This window comes from Odocoileus virginianus, chromosome 22 (genome assembly GCF_023699985.2).
Source record: "Odocoileus virginianus isolate 20LAN1187 ecotype Illinois chromosome 22, Ovbor_1.2, whole genome shotgun sequence".
NCBI lineage: Eukaryota > Metazoa > Chordata > Mammalia > Artiodactyla > Cervidae > Odocoileus > Odocoileus virginianus.
Window position 1 is genome coordinate 51,086,670 of NC_069695.1, and position 22,831 is coordinate 51,109,500.

Here is a 22,831-nt window from a genome sequence, read left to right on the forward strand (position 1 = left end):
AAACAATCCACCACGCATTAATACAGCAGTCAAAGTGTACACTGAGAACTTCAAGATGAAATAGGCTGAACATAAAAATTTTCATTGCCTTAAACGTAAAAGACACAAAGAATTTCACAAGAGCCCTATCTGCTAGCCTCAGAAAGAGCCATCACCATCCACCCCCGCCACTGCACAGCATCACTCCCTTAAATGTAAAATATGTTTTGGAGAAGGTTTTATAAAACCTTTAGGATGACATCTGGAAATCAACTGGCCATGTTAAAAACAGTAAATTTTTTTTCTTCTCATTGGTATGAGAAAACTCACACGTGCCACCAATGGGAATATGAACATACCTATATTGTTTTGAATTTATTCTTGATGTGGATAACTGAAGTCACAGTTTTCTGATGTCAAAAGGTTATGATTATACTTTAAGACAGACACTTCTGGAATGCTGGCATGAGGATTTCTGTGGGTCTTTTCCCCAATGAAACAGTTTTGGCAAAAATTTTAAAAGTAACATTTAAAGTTTTCAGAAATTGAATGGCATACAGCAAACAGAGGTACATACGTTCAAGAAAATCCACTAAATTTCCTTAAGAACAGGAAGAGCCTGTGGCCTTTGAACTCCTCCACCCTCAGTTCATCCTGATGGTTTCTCTCCCTATGGGCCCCAGTTTGGAGCTACAGCACCTACCCCCCCAGGAAGGGCAAGCCACCAGCATTTCTCTGGGCCCTTTCCACCCCCAGGTCCATCCTACAGCCTCTCCATCCCAGGCAGGACTGGGGGGCCAATGCTGGGCCCTCCCCTTCTCCCTTCAGGCCCCACTGGTAGGATAGAAGGTCTACACCTGGACAGCAGGATGACCACACCAGGCTCCGATCACACGCGCCCCAGCTCACTCAGAGCGTGGAACCATCTGAAGGGTCAAGCTGAGAAGGCCAGAGGTCACCATCCTCAGCCAGGGTATGATTCATAAAGCGCGAGTGTTCCTCCCAGAGAAGTGGGCTGCTGTCCCTGCCTCCTCCATCCCCCCATCAGGGCATAGCGAGTGGTGGTGACAGGTGTTGCCCATGGAGAGAGGTGGGCTACAAGAACCACAGCAACAAATCCTCTTGAAGCAAGTAAAGCCAATCTCTAACAGTGCTGTATGAGGTTCTTCACAAAACATTTAATTCCCCGTCCATTCCAAAGTGGTTCCTTGGACACAACACGGATCATCGCCCACATCCTCTAAATAACTGTTGCCAGGTCTGCTTTTCCTGATGATTCTGTGACCAATAGGTACTGTGGTAATGTCTCTCTGCTTCAATATTTTAATAGAAGATATTTGACTTTAGGGCTGCCCAGGTGGCACAGTAGTAAAGAATCTGCCTCCCACTGCAGGAGATGCAAGAGATGCAGGTTCGATCCCTGGGTTGGGAACATCCCTTCTGGAGGAAGTGGCAACCTGCTCCAGTATTCTTGCCTGAGAAATGCCATGGACAGAGGAGCCTGGTGGACTACAGTGCAGGGCTGAAAAAGAGTCAGCCACAGCTGAGCAACGGAGCATGCACACACACTGGACTTTAAGTATGGAGCATTATTAGCCCGTTTTTTTTTTCTCTGCAAATTGGTGAACATAAGATCTAAACAGAAGAGGGTATGTGGTACGTTGAACTTAACCAAAACCTGCATCATTCATAACCAAGCCAAGAGTTTTGTTATTCAGTTGCTAAGTTGTGTCTGACTCCAAGACCGCATGGACTGCAGCACACCAGGCTTCCCTGTCCTTCACCATCTCCCGGAGTTTGCCCAAACTCATGGCTACTGAGTCGGTGATACCATCCAACCATCTCATCTTCAGTCACCCTCTTCTTCTCTTGCCCTCAGTTTTTCCCAGTATCAGGGTCTTTTCCAATGAGTCAGCTCCTCACATCAGGTGGCCAAAATACTGGAGCTTCAGTCTCAGCTCTCTATGTAAACAAATCTTTGTGTACAGGCCACAGAAGGAAGCTGGATCAAAGGAAGATATTCTCATTGGAAAGGAAAAAAAGCATTTCGGTAGGAAAACTGAAGTCGAGGTAAGCGTCTTTAGGTACCTGAGAGCCCTAAGGTTCCCTGGATACACCTTCATCTCTAGACTATGTGCACAATGTCCCATGAAGACAGACTGGGACTGACAGAGAGGTGCAGCCACTGACGAAGGAGCTTCTGATAGGAAAGCCGACTGTGCTTGAGAAGGTCCAGTGGCCAGTCCACGGTGCTGCAGCTCCAGAAGGGAGATCAGCCAATAAGCATCTCTGTCCATGGGAGTCTCCAGGCAAGAATACTGGAGAGGGTAGCCATTCCCTTCTCCAGGGGGATCTTCCCTTCCCAGGGATTGAACCTGGGTCTCCCACATTGAAGGCAGATTCTTTACCATCTGAGCCACCAGGGAAACCCACTCAAGTGTAAAAGATAGTTCATTGTGTGTTAAGGAATGCAGAAACAACATGAATAAAAGCCAAGAAAAAGGCCTACCAATCAATTCTAAAACATACAAGAAGTTCATAAAGCCAATATAAAATCTATTTTTAAGATGGGCTGATGCATATGAACGTTGGATAAGCTTCTTCCCACGCTACAGATAGAGAGATTTTGCCAAGTCCAGGGACTCATGATTACCTTTACAATGATTTTCATCCCAAGGGTACACACAGTTCTGGAGTCCATTGCATACCAATGTATTGTTAATACACATGTTACTGTGGCAGAAGAAAGTATTGCCTTCACAGGGAGCTAAAAGGGGAGAAGAGAAAGATGAAGAAAACAGTTTTAACTGATGTTCACAATTGTAAATCACTCACATCACAAACCTAGAAACAAAAAAGATTAGTATGATAATTCGCCATCAAGTTGAGATAAATGATAAGACAGACATCCCATTCCCAGAAGTGTTGCCATAGTGGTAATTATTTCTTGTGCTACTAACAGAGCTGGCATTCTTCTAGATATGCTCAGCTTATAAAACTGGCACAGGAGGTTTTCCATCATAAAAATGAAGCACTTTATCAATGCAAGTTCTTTTTTTTTTTAACTTTTAGCAAATCTTCAGTGCTGACCACATGCAAAACATTATGCTTTACACTGAAATTCTGTATGTATAAATTTAACTGTCCTGTGCAAAAAATTTTTAGTTTAATGGAAATATTGAAATACTTTGGAAAGTGTATGCTTACAAAATATTAATGAAGAAACTATATACTAAACCAAACCCTATGATCTCATTTAAGCACATGAAAGAAGCAAGGAATATCATTGAAACTCAGAACAAGGGAAAATTTATCTTGAACAACATAAGAAAAATACATATCATTCTCATTGACATTTAATATGTAATATGGTAATAAAATTAGCCTACTTGGCATATATTTCACACATTCTACTAACTTTAGGTATGATGGCCTATGATCTCCAGATTATAATTCATGTTGGGTAAAGTAAGAATTACATAACTTGGTTATAAAAATATAATAGCTAGTGATGAGTCTAATAAACAAATTCTAATGTTAGATATGACTTCATATCTATCATGGAAGTTTCTGTTATCCTGTCTTTCAGCTCATGTATTCTTTGCTCAACTGTGTCCCACCTACTAATGAGCACAGGAGGCTTTTTTTTTACAAAAATATTACATTATTTTCCATATTACAAAAATACATTTCTTTCATTATCAGAATAATTGGTTATTTATAATGAGTCTCCAGAGTAATACTGCACTATGAATTACAGACAGTGCTTTAAAGTAATTTTTGTTTTTGCCTTTTTAATCATCCACATCTCATAAAATGTAATTCTAGTGTTTATTTTTGTCAATAATAGTTCCATAACCCCTTTCAGGACAGGTATCCCCAGAAAAACCCATTAGAAACAAAACACAAAATTTACAGTTGTTCATCAATCAGTAAAGTTTTGATCAGTAATCAGTATTATCTAAACAGTGCAGTCATGTTATAATTTTCACCTTCAAAACCATATATTGTGTTTGTTTTTTTTTTAAGGAAAGATATCTTCTTAAAATGTATTTTCTATATTAATCAAAATTGTTAGGAAAATGCTTTACAAGAGGTATTTTTAACATTCTCAGAGGAATATTTTTTTAAATGATCAAGTCTTGAAAATGAAAAGCAACATAACTTGAACCAGGCATTCCTCTGACTTTCCAAGCCCTTCCCCGCACTGTCTCCCTCATCCTAATTCCCAGGAGAGTTTCTTCTTTCTTTTGCTTGGTTTGCCTCTAAGTTCCTTGTTAAATAATAAAAAAGATGTAATTGTCATTTTGAAAAACAGAATTAAATGTAGATGCAGCAGTCATTTTGAAAAGTATCAAGCTTAACATTTTATTTGACTCCTGCTTTCAACATGGTGTAAAGCTATTATAATGTAAAATGTAATGATCCAATCTATTACTGCAAAAAATCTGCTTTTCAGTACGGAAACTACATTTGAATTTCTGCAGTCAACCATTTTGCAGAACCAATATGGACTGTTTAGCAGATAATGAATGTTGTCAAAATGTGTACATAGAACAAAAAAGGAGTTTTCTGCAAATAGATTAGAGCAGCTGCAAAATGTAGAAAACACTTACTACCTGATAAACTGCAGTGGTTTTGAAAGTACAGCTAATCCATCAAGTAAAGAATACCTTTAAAAGATCATATATATGCTTTGACCTTGCAGAAAGAGGTGGAAAAATTATTACAATTACTATTAAATAGGATGCACTTGCTTTTAAAATTTTAAATCTATAGGTAAAGATGGCATTGCATTCTATAACAGTGAAGTAAAACAGGAGCTTAGTAAAGACACTAAAGATTTGGATTCCAAATTCTCCAAAAGTGGTTTTGTTTCTGTTTATGCTACTTAATGAGTCTCAAAAATGTCTTACAAAACATAGAAAACCCTAAAGACTCTACCAGAAAATTACTAGAGCTAATCAATGAATACAGTAAAGTTGCAGGATATAAAATTAACACACAGAAATCTCTTGCATACCTATACACTAACAATGAGAAAACAGAAAGAGAAATTAAGGAAACAATACCATTCACCATTGCAACAAAAAGAATAAAATACTTAGGAGTATATCTACCTAAAGAAACAAAAGACGTATACATAGAAAACTATAAAACACTGATGAAAGAGATCAAAGAGGACACAAACAGATGGAGAAATATACCGTGTTCATGGATTGGGAGAATCAATATTGTCAAAATGGTTATACTACCCAAAGCAATCTATAGATTCAATGCAATCCCTATCAAACTACCAACGGTATTTTTCACAGAACTAGAACAAATAATTTCACAATTTGTATGGAAATACAAAAAACCTCGAATAGCCAAAGTAATCCTGAGAAAGAAGAATGGAACTGGAGGAATCAATCTGCCTGACTTCAGACTCTACTACAAAGCCACAGTCATCAAGACAGTATGGTACTGGCACAAAGACAGAAATATAGATCAATGGAACAGAATAGAAAGCCCAGAGATAAATCTACGAACCTATGGTCACCTTATCTTCGACAAAGGAGGCAAGGATATACAATGCAAAAAAGACAACCTCTTTAACAAGTGGTGCTGGGAAAACTGGTCAACCACCTGTAAAAGAATGAAACTAGAACACTTTCTAACACCATACACAAAAATAAACTCAAAATGGATTAAAGATCTAAATGTAAGACCAGAAACTATAAAACTCCTAGAGGAGAATATAGGCAAAACACTCTCTGACATAAATTACAGTAGGATCCTCTATGACCCACATCCCAGAATTTTAGAAATAAAAGCAAAAATAAACAAATGGGACCTAATGAAACTTAAAAGCTTTTGCACAACAAAGGAAACTATAAGCAAGGTGAAAAGACAGCACTCAGATTGGGAGAAAATAATAGCAAACGAAGCAACAAAGGATTAATCTCAAAAATATACAAGCAACTCCTCCAGCTCAACTCCAGAAAAATAAATGACCCAATCCAAAAATGGGCCAAAGAACACAACAGACATTTCTCCAAGGAAGACATACAGATGGCTAACAAACACATGAAAAGATGCTCAACATCACTCATTATCAGAGAAATGCAAATCAAAACCACAATGAGGTACCATTATACGCCAGTCAGGATGGCTGCTATCCAAAAGTCTACAAGCAATAAATGCTGGAGAGCGTGTGGAGAAAAGGGAACCCTCTTACACTGTTGGTGGGAATGCAAATTAGTACAGCCACTATGGAAAACAGTGTGGAGATTTCTTAAAAAGCTGGAAATAGAACTGCCATATGACCCAGCAATCCCACTTCTGGGCATACACACCAAGGAAACCAGATCTGAAAGAGACACGTGCACCCCAATGTTCATCACAGCACTGTTTATAATAGCCAGGACATGGAAGCAACCTAGATGCCCATCAGCAGACGAATGGATGAGGAAGCTGTGGTACATATACACCATGGAATATTACTCAGCCATTAAGAAGAATTCATTTGAATCAGTTCTAATGAGATGGATGAAACTGGAGCCCATTATACAGAGCGAAGTAAGCCAGAAAGATAAAGACCATTACAGTATACTAACACATATATATGGAATTTAGAAAGATGGTAATGATAACCCTATATGCAAAACAGAAAAAGAGACTCAGATGTATAGAACAGACTTGTGGACTCTGGGAGAAGGTGAGGGTGGGATGTTTCAAGAGAACAGCATTGAAACATGTATATTATCTAGGGTGAAACAGATCACCAGCCCAGGTTGGGTGCATGAGACAAGTGCTCGGGCCTGGTGCACTGGGAAGACCCAGAGGGATCGGGTGGAGAGGGAGGTGGGAGGGGGGACTGGGATGGGGAATACATGTAAATCCATGGCTAATTCATTTCAATGTATGACAAAAACTACTGTAATGATGTAAAGTAATTAGCCTCCAACTAATAAAAATAAATGGAAAAAAAAAAAAACCAACCAATGTGTCAGTCAGTTATCCTTAAATATTGGTGGTTTGACTGGGAATGGAACAGGGCATCTAGGACTGTCAATAAATCATATTCCTGACACATTACATCAGATAATTATGCAAATGTTTCAGTTAATTGAAACCATCCTCACTTGCAAAAAAGTTACTATTCCACTACTATTTCATTTTTCCTTCCTCACCTTTGCTAACATTTATACAATTGCCAGGCAAACAACAAACACAAACAAATAAGCACACTGTGCAGTGGCTAAGACACAAATTATCATTGCTTCTACTCCTTGAACAAAAATGAATCCTGTCTCATAGACATCAAACACAAAATAGGATTAGATTCTGAATTGTCTTTATATTGTACATCTGAATATTTCTCTCACCTAAAATGTGAATGCACAGTAGTTCATTAAAGATTCTTATTTTTACCTCCTGCTAAAAAAAGCTAAATGGCACCTTCCTGTCTCCCAAATCAAGGTATGTTCTCACTGTTCCTTCAAGGATGTCTGAGGACACACATACATTCAGCCCATAAGCACTTCCCATTGCTCCCCACAGGCTCCTGAGATCTTTGGTTCATTGGCCACATTATTCCCTTCCTCTCTCTGTGTCCTGGAAAAACTCTATCTCTACTCTGCTATCCAAATCCTATCAGAATTAAATTATCTATAGAGTTTTGAAGTATCATTCCAATCTATCAGAAAGCTACCTTTGCCTTAAATCCTATACTACTTTTAATTTTTAAAAGAGTTTAACACTTAGTATGTTTTTCATCTTTCCCCATGAGTTCTTTAAGGCTAGGGACATGCTTTTTTTTGTTTGTTTGTTTAAAGCATTTTTTAAAAAATGCTTTTAAAAAATTAAAGCATTTTTAATTTCTTAGTGGGTTAATATTTCTAGGGTTGTAGTAAAGAGTCAACAGATACTTTAATTAATTTAATATCAGGGAACAAAAGTTGAGCTGACCAATTTAGCTCTGAATATCCCAGAAAGAGAAGATTCTTGCAAATGTGTTTATTGGTGGAGAATTACCCCTCCAAGTCAAGTCTTCAAATACAATAGAAATTGTGATATTCGCAGCAACTAAATCTCATTCATTTATTTGGTTCTCTGACTACTGCTGAAAAAACACATATTCTATCAATTTTTAGAGGACTTATTCTACTTGGAAATTCAATATACACTTTCAAAATCAATTGTCTCTTAAAAAACCAACCCCCTTATTTTGTAAAATTATCTGGAAGAAATCAAGGTTTACTTGTGTTAGGTAGTTACAATAGGAAAAAAGGAGTACAAAATGGCAGTGGCTAAAAGACAAAGAAGGGAAAAGCCCACGAAAGTAGAACAAAGGAAGATCTGAGGACCAGATTGAGGACTTCAGGTAAACAAAACAGTCCTCCTGGATAGCCCAATTTACATACAGCCGGCTCAGGGGGAGGGGAAAAAATATAAAAAGAGGAACCAAAATTGAGCCGGGGGCTTCTCTTTGCATCTTTTGGGTCGGCCCGCCCTCATGGCCCGAGGATGTATTTTCCTTTGCTTTCTATACAAAACTGAGCTGTAACACTGATTCATCCATCACTTCAAATTTTTGCTGCAGTGAGACAGAACCGAGGAAATTACACACTCCCCCGACACATAATAAAGTGGCAACTAATAAAGTAATCCTCAAAATTCAAAGTATTTCACCCAGGCAGTTTCTACTTATTTCCAAGGATCAGGCCATGAAAACTGTGAGTACAGGTCAGGTATTTAGCAGATTTACTGGCAGGTTATGAAGGGGATTCCTCAGCATGTTTTTCCCACTGCTTTCTCTTCCTATCCTTCACCTCCTCTCTCCATCTTTGCCACTGCTTACAAAGTATTGGGCAGGTCATCATCTTTCCATTTCCGAAAGTTGTGCCTGAAACAATTTAGCTAAGATTGGGACTCAAACCCTCGTGGCAGGGACTCTATGCTATGCTTAGTCACTTAGTCATGTCCAACTGGGACTTGAGCCTGGCCAAAAGCCACGGTGCCTGGCTTCAGGACCTAATGAAGCTCAGGCTCTTGATGCCTTATTGAAAAAAAAAAAAAAAAAAAAAACTCAGTGAGAGACACAGCGATAGGTAAGACGTGGATTTATTTGGATTCAGAAAGAAGCACGCGCAGGGTGTGGGCCATCACTGAGGGGAGCGGCCGTGGAATGTGATGTGGTTAGTTTTTGTGGAATGGGTGATTTCACATACTAATGAGTAGGAGGATCATTCCAACAGTTGGAGAACCAACCACTCCTCCATCTTCTGACAGTGCCTTGGAACTGTGCTGGTGCCTCTGGGTATGTCATTTAGCTTGCAGATTGAGGATCAAGGTTTAGTTGAATCTGACTAGTCATCTTGGACCCATATGATTTTAATCATATTATGTTATGCCCTTGGGCTATGTCATTTTTTCAAAAGTTGGGCCCTGCCCCTTTCCCTCCTGTTGCATGCTCTTTTCCTGAGCCCCTTCTGGGCTTACAATGTTGCCTTTACAATCTTCTGCAGGGACAACTAGAAAATAGCTGGCCCTTGGGAGAGAAATACTATATAATATCCAATCTCTCTAGATAGTCAGGCCTTCATCTTCCATGTTTCTTACAACATGTGCATCAACAGCATTACTCAGTAAACCCACTAGGGCCAATGACAGGCACATAATGCCTGCTAAAAGTCCATCTATTGGTGGCATCTCTTCAAGGGCAATTGGGCTTACAGGGATAATGTTTGCCATTTTGGGAGTTAGCCCTGCAGGTCCATTTAGACCCAAATCCTTACCACCCTTCTCCTAAAGTTACATAGGAGACATACCCCTGGATCAAACCTCCATTCCACTTTTATGGAACAGCTAGTTTGTTGCCTCTTATCAATTTGTTCTCAAGCCACTTCCTAACTCCTACAACCAGGACACTGCCCCCATGTAGGCAATATCACTACACTCCGCTTATTATTAAAATACACTTAATGCCCCATAGCAGGACCAGATAACCCACTCCTTTGTCACTACTTCTGTTATTACCTAAAGTGGGTCTATGACAATAAAATATTTACCATTGGAAACACCCTAAGCTGCTCTTATGGAGGACTAGGGGAGGAAATCAGTGACTTACATTTCCTCAGAGCAATAAGAGGATAAGGCTTATGGCTGTTTTACCAGGTTCCCAGTCTCAGGGCACAGGCTTGGAATGCTTTTATATCATGGTACCTATTCCCATCTGCAGTGGACAAACCAGCAAAGAGTTAAGATTGCAACCCCTTAATCCTTCCTAAGTGACTGAACTGACTGAACTGACTGAATCCTTCCCAGCACTAGTGGTGCTGGAGACCTTCGAGATGCCCAACTCCAGCCTGGGGATCCCAGGAGGTCAACCTGCCTCGACCTGCCTAGGGATCTGATCTCTGGGAAGTTGGCACGCCTCAGCCTACTCGGGGATCCACCAGCCTGGGGTCCCAGAGGTCAACGTGCCTCGACCTGCCCAGGGACACAATTCTCTGGAGGCCGTCATGCCTCAACCTGCCTGGGGATCTGCACCCTGACGGGTCGCCCAGCTCTCAGGCTGCAACAATACTGGCTAGGATAAGCTTCAGAAAGATTCACCCCTAAGGAAGCCCACCCATAAAATAGAAGGAGGCCTATTAATTGGGACTGTGCCTGGTCTCAGCAATAACTGAAGAGTCCAAGGAGAACCCTATTGCTTTTCTGGAAAGTCTAAAAGAGGCCCTCCAAAAGTTTACCAATCTGGACTTAGACTCTTCAAGGGACAGGTGATTTTAAAGAACAAATTTCTGTCCCTATGTGCATCAGGTGTCAGGATAATGTTACAACAGCTCCAGTAGCAAGACCCCGCTGCCTCTTTAGATGAGATGGTCCAGACAGCCACCAGTACTTTTTATAACAGAGAACAGGAGAGTCCAAGGCCCAGGAGAGGGAGAGAAGGAAAGAGACAAGGCATGCCCAGATGCTGGCCACCCTCCAGGGAAGCCCTATGGCAAACCCCGAGTCCTTGAAGGACAAGGCACAAGGCAAATGCCTAATCTGTAGACAGGTGGGACATTGGGCCAAAGAGTGTCAAAACCATGACAAGTCTCACAAAATGGCTTGCTACAGTAAATGCCATTAATTGGAACATTGGGTGGCACTCTGCCCTCAGGACTCAAGAGTCTCAAGGTAAAGTGCCAAGCTTTCCCTCATGATGGTTCAACAGGATTGAAGCAGCCCACTCCAGCCAGCCCACCTATCACAGATAACCATCAACAGGGCTGGAGCCAAGGGTGCAACTGGATGTGGCAGGTAGATCCAAGAATTTCTTGGTTGACACAGGGGCTACCTACTCTGTCCTGACCTCCTGCTCCACAGCCTTCTCCCCCCAGACCTGTACCATTTTGGGTGCTACAGGAAAAACAATTACAAAAAGATTCACCTGAGCACTTCTTTGTTGCTGGGATGGACAACTGTTTTCCCATCAGTTTGTGGTGGTCCCTGAGTGTCCTACTCCCTTAATGGGAAGAGATCTTTCCCTGCCTTCGAAATCTTGCAGCTATTGCAGTCCTGATAGAAGATACTTTAAAACTCTCTTCTGGGGGCAAATTAACTATTTTTACCAGCAACCAAGTGAAACAACTCCTGATGGGAAAGGCCATTTATGGATGTCTGATCAAAGGCGCCTCGGATCTCAAGTCGAGCTGATGGAAACTCCAGGCCTGACTATATCCTCTTGTGAGGTTCTTAACCCAGCCACCTCCTGCCTACCCCTGAGGGCTCTCTCCCCTTTCATTCTTGCCTAGAAATCTTGGACCATCTGACAAAACCCCAAGAGGGATTGTTGGAAGATCCTCTGACCAATCCTGAGGAAATCTGGTACACTGATGAAAGCAGCTTTGTCTGAGATGGAAAAGAGAGCTGGATAAGCAGTAGTCTCCAATTTTGAGACCACAGAGGTTAAAGCTTTGCCACCAGGTACTTCAGCCCAATTAGCTGAGCTCATAGCCCTGATTCAAGCTTTAGAGCTGGGAAAAGGAAAACCAGTAGCCATTTACACTGACTCCAAGTATGCCTGTCTGGTGCTACATGCACATGCTGCTATTTGGAAAGAAAGGGGCCACTTGACCACCCAACTGTCCCTAATCAAATGTGGTGATCAAATTCTCAGGCTCTTAAGGGACAGTCAATCTGTCCACTGTCCACACTTAACAGTGTCCTCCCACTGTTAAGGACACCAACAGGGAGCACGGAAGTGGCATGAGGGACCCAAGCAACTGATCAGGCAGCTAAGGGAACAGCATCACAGAACCATGACTTAATAGGGGCTGCCACCTTAGTTCCACAGACTAACTTGCCAGAAACTCCTTCATATACTGAAGGTGAGATTCTGAAAGCTAAGAGTGAGGGCTTTCAAGATCATATGGGGTGGTTTCAAAGGGAGGGGCTCCTTTTTCTGCCTGGGAACCTCCAATGGAAGTTGGTTAACTCCTTACATGCCATTACTCATTTAAGGGAAAAGGCCCTCCAGGGATTACTAGAAAGGTCTTTCAGAGGAACAGGCCTCCAAACAACTATAAGACAAGTGGTCTCCTCTTGTCCCACTTGCCAATTAAACAACCCCCAAGGAGCTCAAAGACCCCAGCTGGCCCAGCCCGTCCAATGATGTGGCACCTACCCAGGAGAAGACTGGCTATGGACTTCACCCAGATGCCAGTTTCTTAAGGGTATAAATACCTATTAGTCATGATAGATCACAGGATGGATTGAAGGCTTTCACACCCAGACTGAGAAGCCTGAGGAGGTTGTAAAAAAAAAATTGCTCCATGAAATCATTACAAGATTTGGTCTGCCTGGGTCATTACAAAGTGACAATGGGACATCATTTACTTCTAAGATCACCCAAGGGGTCTCTAAAGCATTGGGCATTACTTATTATTTCCATTGTGCCTGGAGGCCTCAGTCTTCAGGAAAAGTAGAAAGTTCTTAAAATCAGCGATAAAAAAGATAACTGGGGAGACCTCCCTGGGATGGAAGGAGGCTCTACAAATAGCTCTCCTCTGCACCCATATTGCCCCTAAGGAACAGGTTGGTCTTAGTTCTTATGAGATGCTCTATGGGAGACCTTTTGTTTATATCAATAACCTCTTCCTAGATCCAGAGGCTCGGATCCTCTGGTCTTATACCATGGCCGTTGGACAATTCCAACAATTTATATGCTTGTGGGGTGTCAACCAGCACCCTAAAGATTCTAAAGAGCCACCACTATATGCTCGATATTTAATTAGGACTCAAGTCCTAATTAAAATCTGGAAAGATGGGTCCCCAAAGGCTCCACTCCAGCCCACATGGAAGGGCCCCTACCCTGTAATACTTCCTACCCCGACAGTGGTCAAGGTACCAGGACACAACTCCTGGATTCACTACTCACAAGTCAAGCCATGGAAAAAAACAGAGAGGACACTCAGTCCACCTGTGAGCCCCTGGGAGATCTCAGATACCTACTCAGAACTACAAATGAGTGCCATTCCAATGAACACCCCAAAATTAAGTTTCTGGGGATAAGATTTCCCAGGACAGCTCTAAAGAGCCAGTGCAGCTTGGCAGGTGTTGAACTCCAAAATAGAGAGGAGATAGATCTTCTGATCCCTGAACAAGGAGGGACTGGAGCCATCTTGAATGAGACATGTTGTTTCTGGGTAAATACCTCCAGCTAAGTTAAAGAAAGTCTCACAGTCCTCAAGAAAAACATTCTAGATCCTACAGGACCTCAGAGAACAAGCTGGAGAGTTCTTGGGGTGGCTACAGTCTCTTTTTGGGGGATCCTTCTCCTGACATGGAGGGAATTTGGAGTTGGTTAATGCCCCTACTAATCCTTGTTATCATCATATTGATGCTGTTTATGATTGCTCCATATATTATCAATTGTCTAACCCATTTTGTCTCTGTCCAGGCCAACAGGCTACAATGTGCACTGTCAGTTTAACAAGGATATATAAAACTAGAGCCAACCACAGAAAATATCACTCACCATTAGATGGACACCGCTATAAGGACTCTGAGGCTTGAGACTAGCAAGAGGGGGAGGCCCAATGCCCCTTGCCATCCCAGTTCAGCAGGAAGTAGCCAGAGAGACCTTGATGCCCCTATTCCCAAAGAATTGGGCCTCCCATCTCTTGAGGGGTGAATGTTAGGTAGTTAGAATAGGAAAAAGGGGTCCAACATGGTGGTAGCTAAAACACAAAGGAGGGAAAAGCCAGTGAAAATAGAACAAAGGAAGGTCTGAGGACCAGAGTGAGGACCTCAGGTAGAACAAACAGCCCTCCTGGCTAGCCCAGTTTACACAGGGCAGGCTCAAAGGGAGGAGAAAAACATAAAAAGAGGAGCCAAAATTGAGCCGGGGGCTTCTCTTCTCTTCGCATCTTTTGGGTTGGCCCGCCCTCATGGCCCAAGGATGTATTTTCCTTTGCTTTCTAAATAAAATTGAGCTGTAACACCGATTCATCCGTTGCTTCAAATTTTTGCTGCAGCGAGACAGAACCAAGGAAATTACATGCTCCCCTGACACATAATAAAGTGGCAGCTAATAAAGTAAACCTCAAAATTCAAAGTATTTCACCCAGGCGGTTTCTACAATCAGAAATCTACTTATTTCTGGGACTAGGTCTTCTGTTGCTTTCAGAATAGCAAACATAGCCTCATACTGATGTTAAAACCCAAGTACACAGAAGAAAGAATTTGCACTGCATTTGGTCTCTGAATTACTTAAAAGCATATTTAGACATAATGAGTGTAGCGATTGCACTTCATCAGAAGGATTTATCGACCGTCACCATTTTATCATCCAATCTAACGCTAAGTATCTCTTTATGAGAAAAACCAGAAACTGAATATATTGAAATATTCCATGAGCTAAAGGATGCCTTACGTGTAAGCACAGTAGTGCTCTGGATTTAATCATTCATAGAATGATATTTCTATACATAGACGATGGCTATTTTAACACTGAGTCTTTCCAAACTGTTCCCTCTTCTCCCTGGCATGGACAGATAAAGACGATTGTGCAAAACACCGTTTTTGGACCAGATTACTTGTCCATGAACTTGAAGCTTAGAGAGTGCTTCTTCAGGCACTTGGTCCTGGGGTTGCAGAGTATTAAACACTACAGAGGGTAGAGCAGCAACTAAGACTTAAGGAGTGGTAACCCCTCTGGAGAAATCACTTTTTTCAACAATACTCACTCAGCTACCACATCTATAGAACAGGGAGACAGGTTGCTGTTCAGTGGCTAAAGTGTGTCTGACTCTTTTGTGATCTCATGGACTGTAGTCCGCCAGGCTCCTCCATCCATGGGATGTCCCAGGCAAGAATACTGGAGTGGGTTGCCATTTCCTTCTCCAGGGGACCTTCCTGAACTGGGGGTCCAACAGCAGTCTCCTGCCTCGGCAGGAACCACCAAGGAAGCCCCGTATATTCTGTTACCTGCAGACAAAATGCTCCTTGATGTTCAAGGCAAATGAAGCTATGTGACTGACTTATGGCCAGCTGCCTGCTGGCTGCTGGTGGTGGCTGCATGTGAGACCCTGGTTTCCCTGGTTTTAGGATCCACCCCAGCACCATATCCCAAGATGACCTCCTGGCATTACACTTCTGTGATCCTCCATGCTGAAAGAGTGTATGTTTAACCTTGTTTAATCCAACTATCTCCAACTTTACTTGTATACCTCTTAAGAGACAACACACACACACAAAAACTCAAAAACAAAAGTTTGGCAAGTGTTGCCCCAATGTTCAAAAAGCATTATAGTGGTAGGATTCTTAATTCTTAAGGTGTCATGGAGTAGTAGGGAAACTATGGAGGTATAATAAGGATACAAATTGTTTTAAACTATAAAGTCTCACATGCAAATATATATATGAAAACCTTTACTGGAAATATTAAGCTGAAATGTTAGCAATGACTATCTCTAGGATATTTACAAGTTATATTTAGGTTTTGTTGGGAAACTTTTTCATATATACATATACACACAAATAGTTACTTTTACGATTGGGAAAATCTGGATTTTCCATGAAAAAAAGTCAAATGTTAATCCAAACAAGTCTATTGTATCTTTCAAATTTTAAGAAGTAAAAGAGTAGCTTTCAAATAACATTTATACTTTATTATATTCAAAGATAATGAACTCCATATTTCACTGAATTCATTTCTTTCTTTTGGAAATTTTTTTTTTGTTGATATTTTTAAAACCTCTCATGTTCCCATTCTTACCATTAGGTGGCAAGCATTTACCATTCTTTGGTGAAATAGTGATTCAATCCTTCCAGATGCTTATATTATGAATGCATCTGAGACAAATAACAGTTACATCTACACATGGCTGATTCTAAAGGAATAAAAACTTGATCAGGAGACAACAAAATGAATTTTTGGCATATCTGAATTAGGTAAAGGAGGACAAAAGGAAGAAGGGCAGCCAAACACCCAAAATTAAATTTATTTAAAAATATGATAATCACAAAACATATATTTTCTAGTGCTAATCATAGATCTATCATCATTTTTCAGTATCATGTCACATGTTTTAAATATTGTTCCAATTCTGTAATTAGGTGCATGCTAAGTCGCTTCGGTTGTTTCCAATTCTTAGAGACCCCATGGACTGTAGCCCACCAGACTCCTCTGTACATGAGATTCTCCAGGCAAGAACACTGGAGTGGGTTGCCATTTCTTTCTCCAGGGCATCTTCCTGGACCTAAGGACTGAACCCGTATCTCTTATGCCTCCTGCACTAGCAGGCAGGTTCTTTACCACTAGCACGACCTGGAGATATTTAATTCATAACTGCTGTTTTAATGCACCAACACTAAAGTTCATTCTATTCAGGTTATTTTTTTCTTCACCCATTACACTTCTTTTTAAGCCCAGAAAGCCACTAAATACTACTCAGAGAATATTAAAACAAAATGGAAATAAAAACTGTCAGATATCTCTCTGAAACATTGATATTTCAAATACCTGTGCTTTCTGGTTAATAAAACTATCATTTGGAAGATCAGTTCAAAATCAAAATTACATTGTATTTCATCAAGAAAATTTGGAAATAGAAGTGATGCTTGATCCTGTTTTTCCTTTAAAATTATTTTTATCATCTGGGGCTTCCCTGGTGGCTCAGTGGTAAAAGAACCTACCTGCTAATGCAGGAGGCATGGGTTCGGTCCCTGATCCAGGAAGATCCCACATGCAAGGAGCAATTAAGCCTGTGTTCCTAGGCCTGTGCTTGCAAAAAGAGGTCAGCACAATGAGAAGCGTGGACACCACAACTAGGGAAAAGCCCTCAAGGTAACAAAGATCCCGCAGAGCCAAAAATAAATAAATAACGTAAAAAAAAAAAAAAAAAAACTAGCTCAAAAAAATCATTTTATCATCTAAAAACTGGTTGGGGTTTACAGTCCCCCATTTCTGGATAGGAAACAGGCTCCATTCAGCCTCCAGGACTTTCCCTGAGTTCCCAGGAGCAGGTTTAAACAGATGCTAATTAGGGAAGACAGGAACAGTCAGAGGAAACAATGGTGCAACCTAGGGGCAGAGTCCAGGTTCCCCCTCCAGGGATATACTTAACAGTTTCTCAGATACTAAAACCCCCACCAGGCAGGAGAAATTAACAGCAGGATGCCCCACGCCCACCAGCATGTCGACTCCAGACTGATTGGAATTGGAAGGTCAAGGATGTTGATATTCACTTACCTCCCCACCAGCCCATTAGAACAATGTTCATGAGCTGATCACACCCTTTTTGAATCAAACTCCTCACTTCCCCCTCCAGGTCAGGACACATTTAGAAGGCATTAGCCTGCTGTGGCCCACTTGCCTGGCAAAGCAGTAAAGCTGTTTCCTACTTCACCCAAAGCTCTCCGTCTCCGAGACTTAATTGAGTATCTGGGTTTGTGTGTGTTAGTCACTCAGTCATGTCTGACCCTTTGTGGTCCCACGCACTCTAGCCCACCAGGCTCCACTGTCCATGAAATTCTCCAGGCAAGAATATTTCAGTGGGTTGCAATTTTCTTCTCCAAAGACCCTGAATTTGCCTTCATTCTCAGGGGCTCATTCTTCTGGCTCTGACTCGTATAAGAGATAAGTGTTTATTTTGTGCATCCAGACCTCAGGTAACTTCCCCACTTTGCATCTTTAATTACCTTCTCAAATTGTACATGGCTGGATGGGCTCACAGAACACATTACCACCCCACTCCTCTTAATCACTCCCTGCCTCAATTCTGTCTTCACACACCCTCCCGACATGAATAATGGCACCTCCTCAGCTCCAGGCTAAAGGTTCAGGGTCATATTTGGATCCTCTCTGCCCTGATGCCCTCAGCAAACTGTCCTGTAGGTCTGCCAGCTCTCTCTCAACTCCAGTAATGTCTCCACTGGTATGACGGAGTCAGCTTTCACAGATGGGTCTCCTACATGGATACATGGAGACAGTGAACAGAGAAGCCTTGGACATTTAAGTGTAAATCAGGTGGAGATTCACTCCCTTTTCAGTTCACTTCAGTCGCTCAGTCATGTCTGACTCTTTGCGACCTCATGGACTGCAGCACGCCAGGCTTCCCTGTGCATTACCAAATCCCGGAGTTTACTCAAACTCATGTCCATTGAGTCAGTGATGCTATCCAACCATCTCATCCTCCGTTGTCCCCTTCTCCTGCCTGCAATCTTTCCCAGCATCAGGGTCTTTTCCAATGAGTTGGTTCTTCACATCGGGTAGCCAAAATATTGGAGTTTCAGTTTCAGCATCAGTACTTCCAATGAATATTCAGGACTGATTTCCTTTACAATGAACTGGATTGATCTTTTTGCAGTCCAAGGGACTCTCAAGAGTCCCAATATCGCAGTTCAAAAGCATCAATTCTTCAGCGCTCAGCTTTCTTTATTGTCCAAATCTGACATCCATACACGACTACTGAAAAAACCATAGCTTTGACTAGATGGACCTTTGTTGGCGATGTCTCTGCTTTTTAATATGCTGTCTAGGTAGGTTATAGCTTTTCTTCCAAGGAGCAAGTGTCTTTTAATTTCATGGCTGCAGTCACCACCTCCAGTGATTTTGTTAGGGGAAGCACACTGATTGAAACCACCCACCCTGGCCAGGCACCATAGTAACCATTTGCATGAGTTGTTTTATGACAGGAGATCCTGATAAGGAATACAGAACTAATAAGCCACCACCAGCCGGAAGAGTTCGGGAAAGGTCGAGAGGTGACCCTGCCTGTCCGTCCACTTCCCAGAATCCCACTCGCCAGCATCCATCTTGGCTGAGCGATGCGTGCGCCACCAGGAAAGACTCTGAGTTAGAATGATTGGCCAAAGCCACCCGGAAACTAATCCCATCACCATAAAACCCAAGACTGCTTGAGCCACGCAGCAGAGCAGCTCTCCTGGGTTCCCTTACCTACTGCTCTCCACCTGGGTGCCCTTTCCCAATAAAATCTCTTGCTTTGTCAGCAGAAGTGTCTCCGCGGACAATTCATTTCCGAGTGTTAGACAAGAGCCCAGTTTTGGGCCCTGGAAGGGGTCCCCCTTCCTGCAACAAATGGCGACTCTGGGGGGACTCTTCTTTGCTGAGACTGACATCCTGACCACTCAGGGTACTCAGGGGCCAGCTTGCCTGCCAATGGACCAGACCCAGCGGCCGCAACTGGGACCCTTTTGTCCCTGGTCTCCTCCTGACGCAGACAACTGGCCAGAGTGCCCCGACTGATGAGGAACAAGAGACTTTATTGACCTCTCTCCCCTTCCCTCTCTCTTTCCTCTCCTTAGCCCTTCCTATCCTTCCCGTTTTTCTAGTCGCCCGGTCCTGGATGCAGGAATCTGGTCGAAGGGCCTCAGCCTGAGCTGTGGATTGGAGACTGATCACCTCCTCTTGGCAGAGAACTCGAATTCTGGTCTGGTTTCTGGTAGGGCCGAGTTCCAGTCCTCCCTTTTCTAGAAGCCCAGGAAAAAGTCCTGTAACGCCTGGGTGTCTGCAGGTGGCAGGAGACGTCTGTAAGACCATCCCTTTTGCCCCCTTTCCAGCCTCCTCCTCCTTCTTTCAACCTGGCTTCCTTTCTTACTTTTGAAATCTTTGAAGACATCTGAAGTTCTGTGTCTCTATAGAAGGTTTTCTGAGAGACTGCATTCTTGTATTTAAGGGAGTGTCTGATGAGGATTGCCAGGTTTATATGTGTGTGTTTTAACTCTGTGTTCTGTGTTGCGATTTTTGATGGACATTTTGCTTTGTGTGGCCACCGTTTGGTTTAGACCTGCCGCCATTTTGTTAGAACTTGATTTTCTTTCCCTGTGCCTTGAGACCAGGGCTCTCAGGAACACTTATCTAGACCATCTCTAACTCCTGAGACTGAGGGGGAAAAGGGAAAAAGCCTTTAAAAATTTTATTTAATTCAACTTTTTTTATAGGCTAGTAAATTTTATATTGTAATATCTAATTCATGACCAAACTTAGAAAATGAAGCTAGATCTTGCACTGTGTCTGTCTAAGTATGTCTTGGTATGTCTTTGTCTCTGGGTAATATTTTTTAGGTTAATTTGTAAATGAGCTCTATTTAATTGGCTTAAAAAAGGTAAGCGCTTACAAATCAAATAATTCTAAATTAAACAATAAATTCCAGGTTCAGGTGAACTGGGAAATATTCAGTATTAAATACCTGATATTAATGTTTCTTTGTTGACCTATCTAATATAGACATGTCTTAGAGTAATTAAGTAGAATTAATTACCATTAATTAATGGTATTTACCATTATTTAATGGTAATTAACGCCATTCTACATCAAGTAGAATATTTTCATTGTACCTAGGTTTAATATAAGTTAAATATTATATCTGTTACAAGTTTGTCAATAAGGAAATTACCTTGAGTGAAGAAACTTCTGAAAAATGTAAATGAGATATGAATTTGTATTCTTTAGGAATATCTGTCTACAATAGTCTCTCCAGATTGGCATAACTTGAATTTCTAAGGGCTGTGCTAAACTAAGTATTGGAAGTCTATTGAATAATTAGGTCATTTCCAAATAAAATAAGAATTTGAAACATTTACTACTAAACATTGATTTCCTTTTACAGAAAAACTAAAGAGATTTGGGACTATAAATGAATAAGGTTTGATGCCATCCTAAAATGTTTTAAGAAAGCAAGGGTTTTAGAAATTATCACTGGTATTTATGCTCACCAATCTATAAAATGCTAATATAAAAGTTAGCTCTTGGTTGTTAAAGGAAAGCAGGAAGTGTGCTTTCAGTAAAAAAAAAAAAAGTATGAAAAAATACTAAAAAGAGTTATACATGATCAGGATTTTCTAAAATTGGATTACAATTAGTTAGATAAATGGATTTTGTTAGGAATGACATGGTCATAAGAAAACTGGTTAGAGTCAATTAGGTCCAAGATGGTGGAGCTGACTTTCACTAGACCTTGAGCCTTGGTATTTACGCCCATTGTGACATATCAACAAGCTAAATGATACACCCATCAACATTGAATAAACCTGGCCAAATGTTCCAAACGCTTTTAAATAATCTTCTCGATAAAACTTCCTAAATCAAATTCTTTTGAAGTTCCTTTGACTTCTAGCTAACTTTGGGATGCTTCAGAGGGCCCCTGAAACATCCCAAAGAGAGATATAAATTTAGTTGGTTAAATTACATGAAAAAGACTATCAAATGAGTAATAAATCTGCTCATGTTATAATGTATGGTAAAATTACTAATACAGATAATCCTAGAAATTATATGGAGTTCTTAACATTTTGATATGTCTTAGTGTTCTAATGAGAAACCTAATGACTTTACAAAAGTTAACAAAGGACTGAATGAACCAGTGAATATGCTTATAATTTTTATGGTTTCTATCTGAAAAATTACAGGTTTGAATCTTGTGTTTTCCGGGAGTAGGGAAAACCTTCCTCTCAAACTAATTATGAAAATAATTTGGTAAAATTATACATTATAAACCAAACAAGTATATTTTCTATCTATCTGACTCCTCCAGAAATTTAAAACTCTTAGGTTTCCAGTAAGTTTATCAAATGAGCTAGTAAAGTTATCTAACAGGTACAAAAATCTCAAGAAATTTTTGAGACCTTAAAAAGGAAAGAGTTCACCTAGATTTGTTAGGCAAAATCTGTGATAAGCCTTTGGTGTGAGTTTCCCAGCCCTGTTTTATAATAAAAGTTCAGTCTGAGATTCTATAAATGTTTCAGCAAAATAAAAAGTCTATAATCAATTATGGTTATATAAATCATCAGAACAAAATTAGTGAGAACAGACCTATTTTGCAAACAAACTAGCCTTAATTTGGTTGTATTTGATAAAAATGAGGGTAACTTTAGGGAGAAAAAGATATTTCAAAAAATGTTAAATCCCAGTTTGTTAGTGGAGGTCTGCATGTAGTAAGACTCATTTCTTGGATAGTTCTTTGCTGTTATGTGATATTAATGTAAAATTAAATTGAATTCTTAAAGAACACCCTAAGTTTGTTTCTGAGGCTTATCTCAGTAATCTATCTTTGGATGAAGATCAGATGCCTCATGACCTGCAACCAGGACTGGAAAAAGACATAATTTAAGGGACTGTCTCCAACCTGGATGGAAGGACTTTTTATCAGGTACTCTTAACTAGCTCATGCACAATGAAACTGGAGGGAAATTAACTCTTAGATTAATTCCCACTTCCAAAGGCCTCTACACTGGATTGGTCTATAGAGAAGACAGCTGACCTGATCTCACCTTAAAATGATGCTCAAACAGGAGAAACTATAGTACACTAGGATGAGAAGATGACACCAGAGGTAGACAGCTTACCCAAGAT

The 22,831-nt window shown here is 41.0% G+C and overlaps 1 protein-coding gene across 6 annotated transcripts in view; it reads right to left on the reverse strand.

Annotated features, from left to right (window-relative positions):
• The window catches only part of NETO1 (neuropilin and tolloid like 1), a 126,237-nt gene that overhangs the window by 19,430 nt on the left and 83,976 nt on the right, over window positions 1-22,831 (reverse strand). For all 6 annotated transcript variants that reach the window (XM_020886975.2, XM_070452963.1, XM_020886976.2 and 3 more), the window contains exon 8: window positions 2,633-2,746. In XM_020886975.2, coding sequence (XP_020742634.1) covers window positions 2,633-2,746 — 114 coding nt within the window. The remainder of the gene's footprint in view (window positions 1-2,632; window positions 2,747-22,831) is intronic.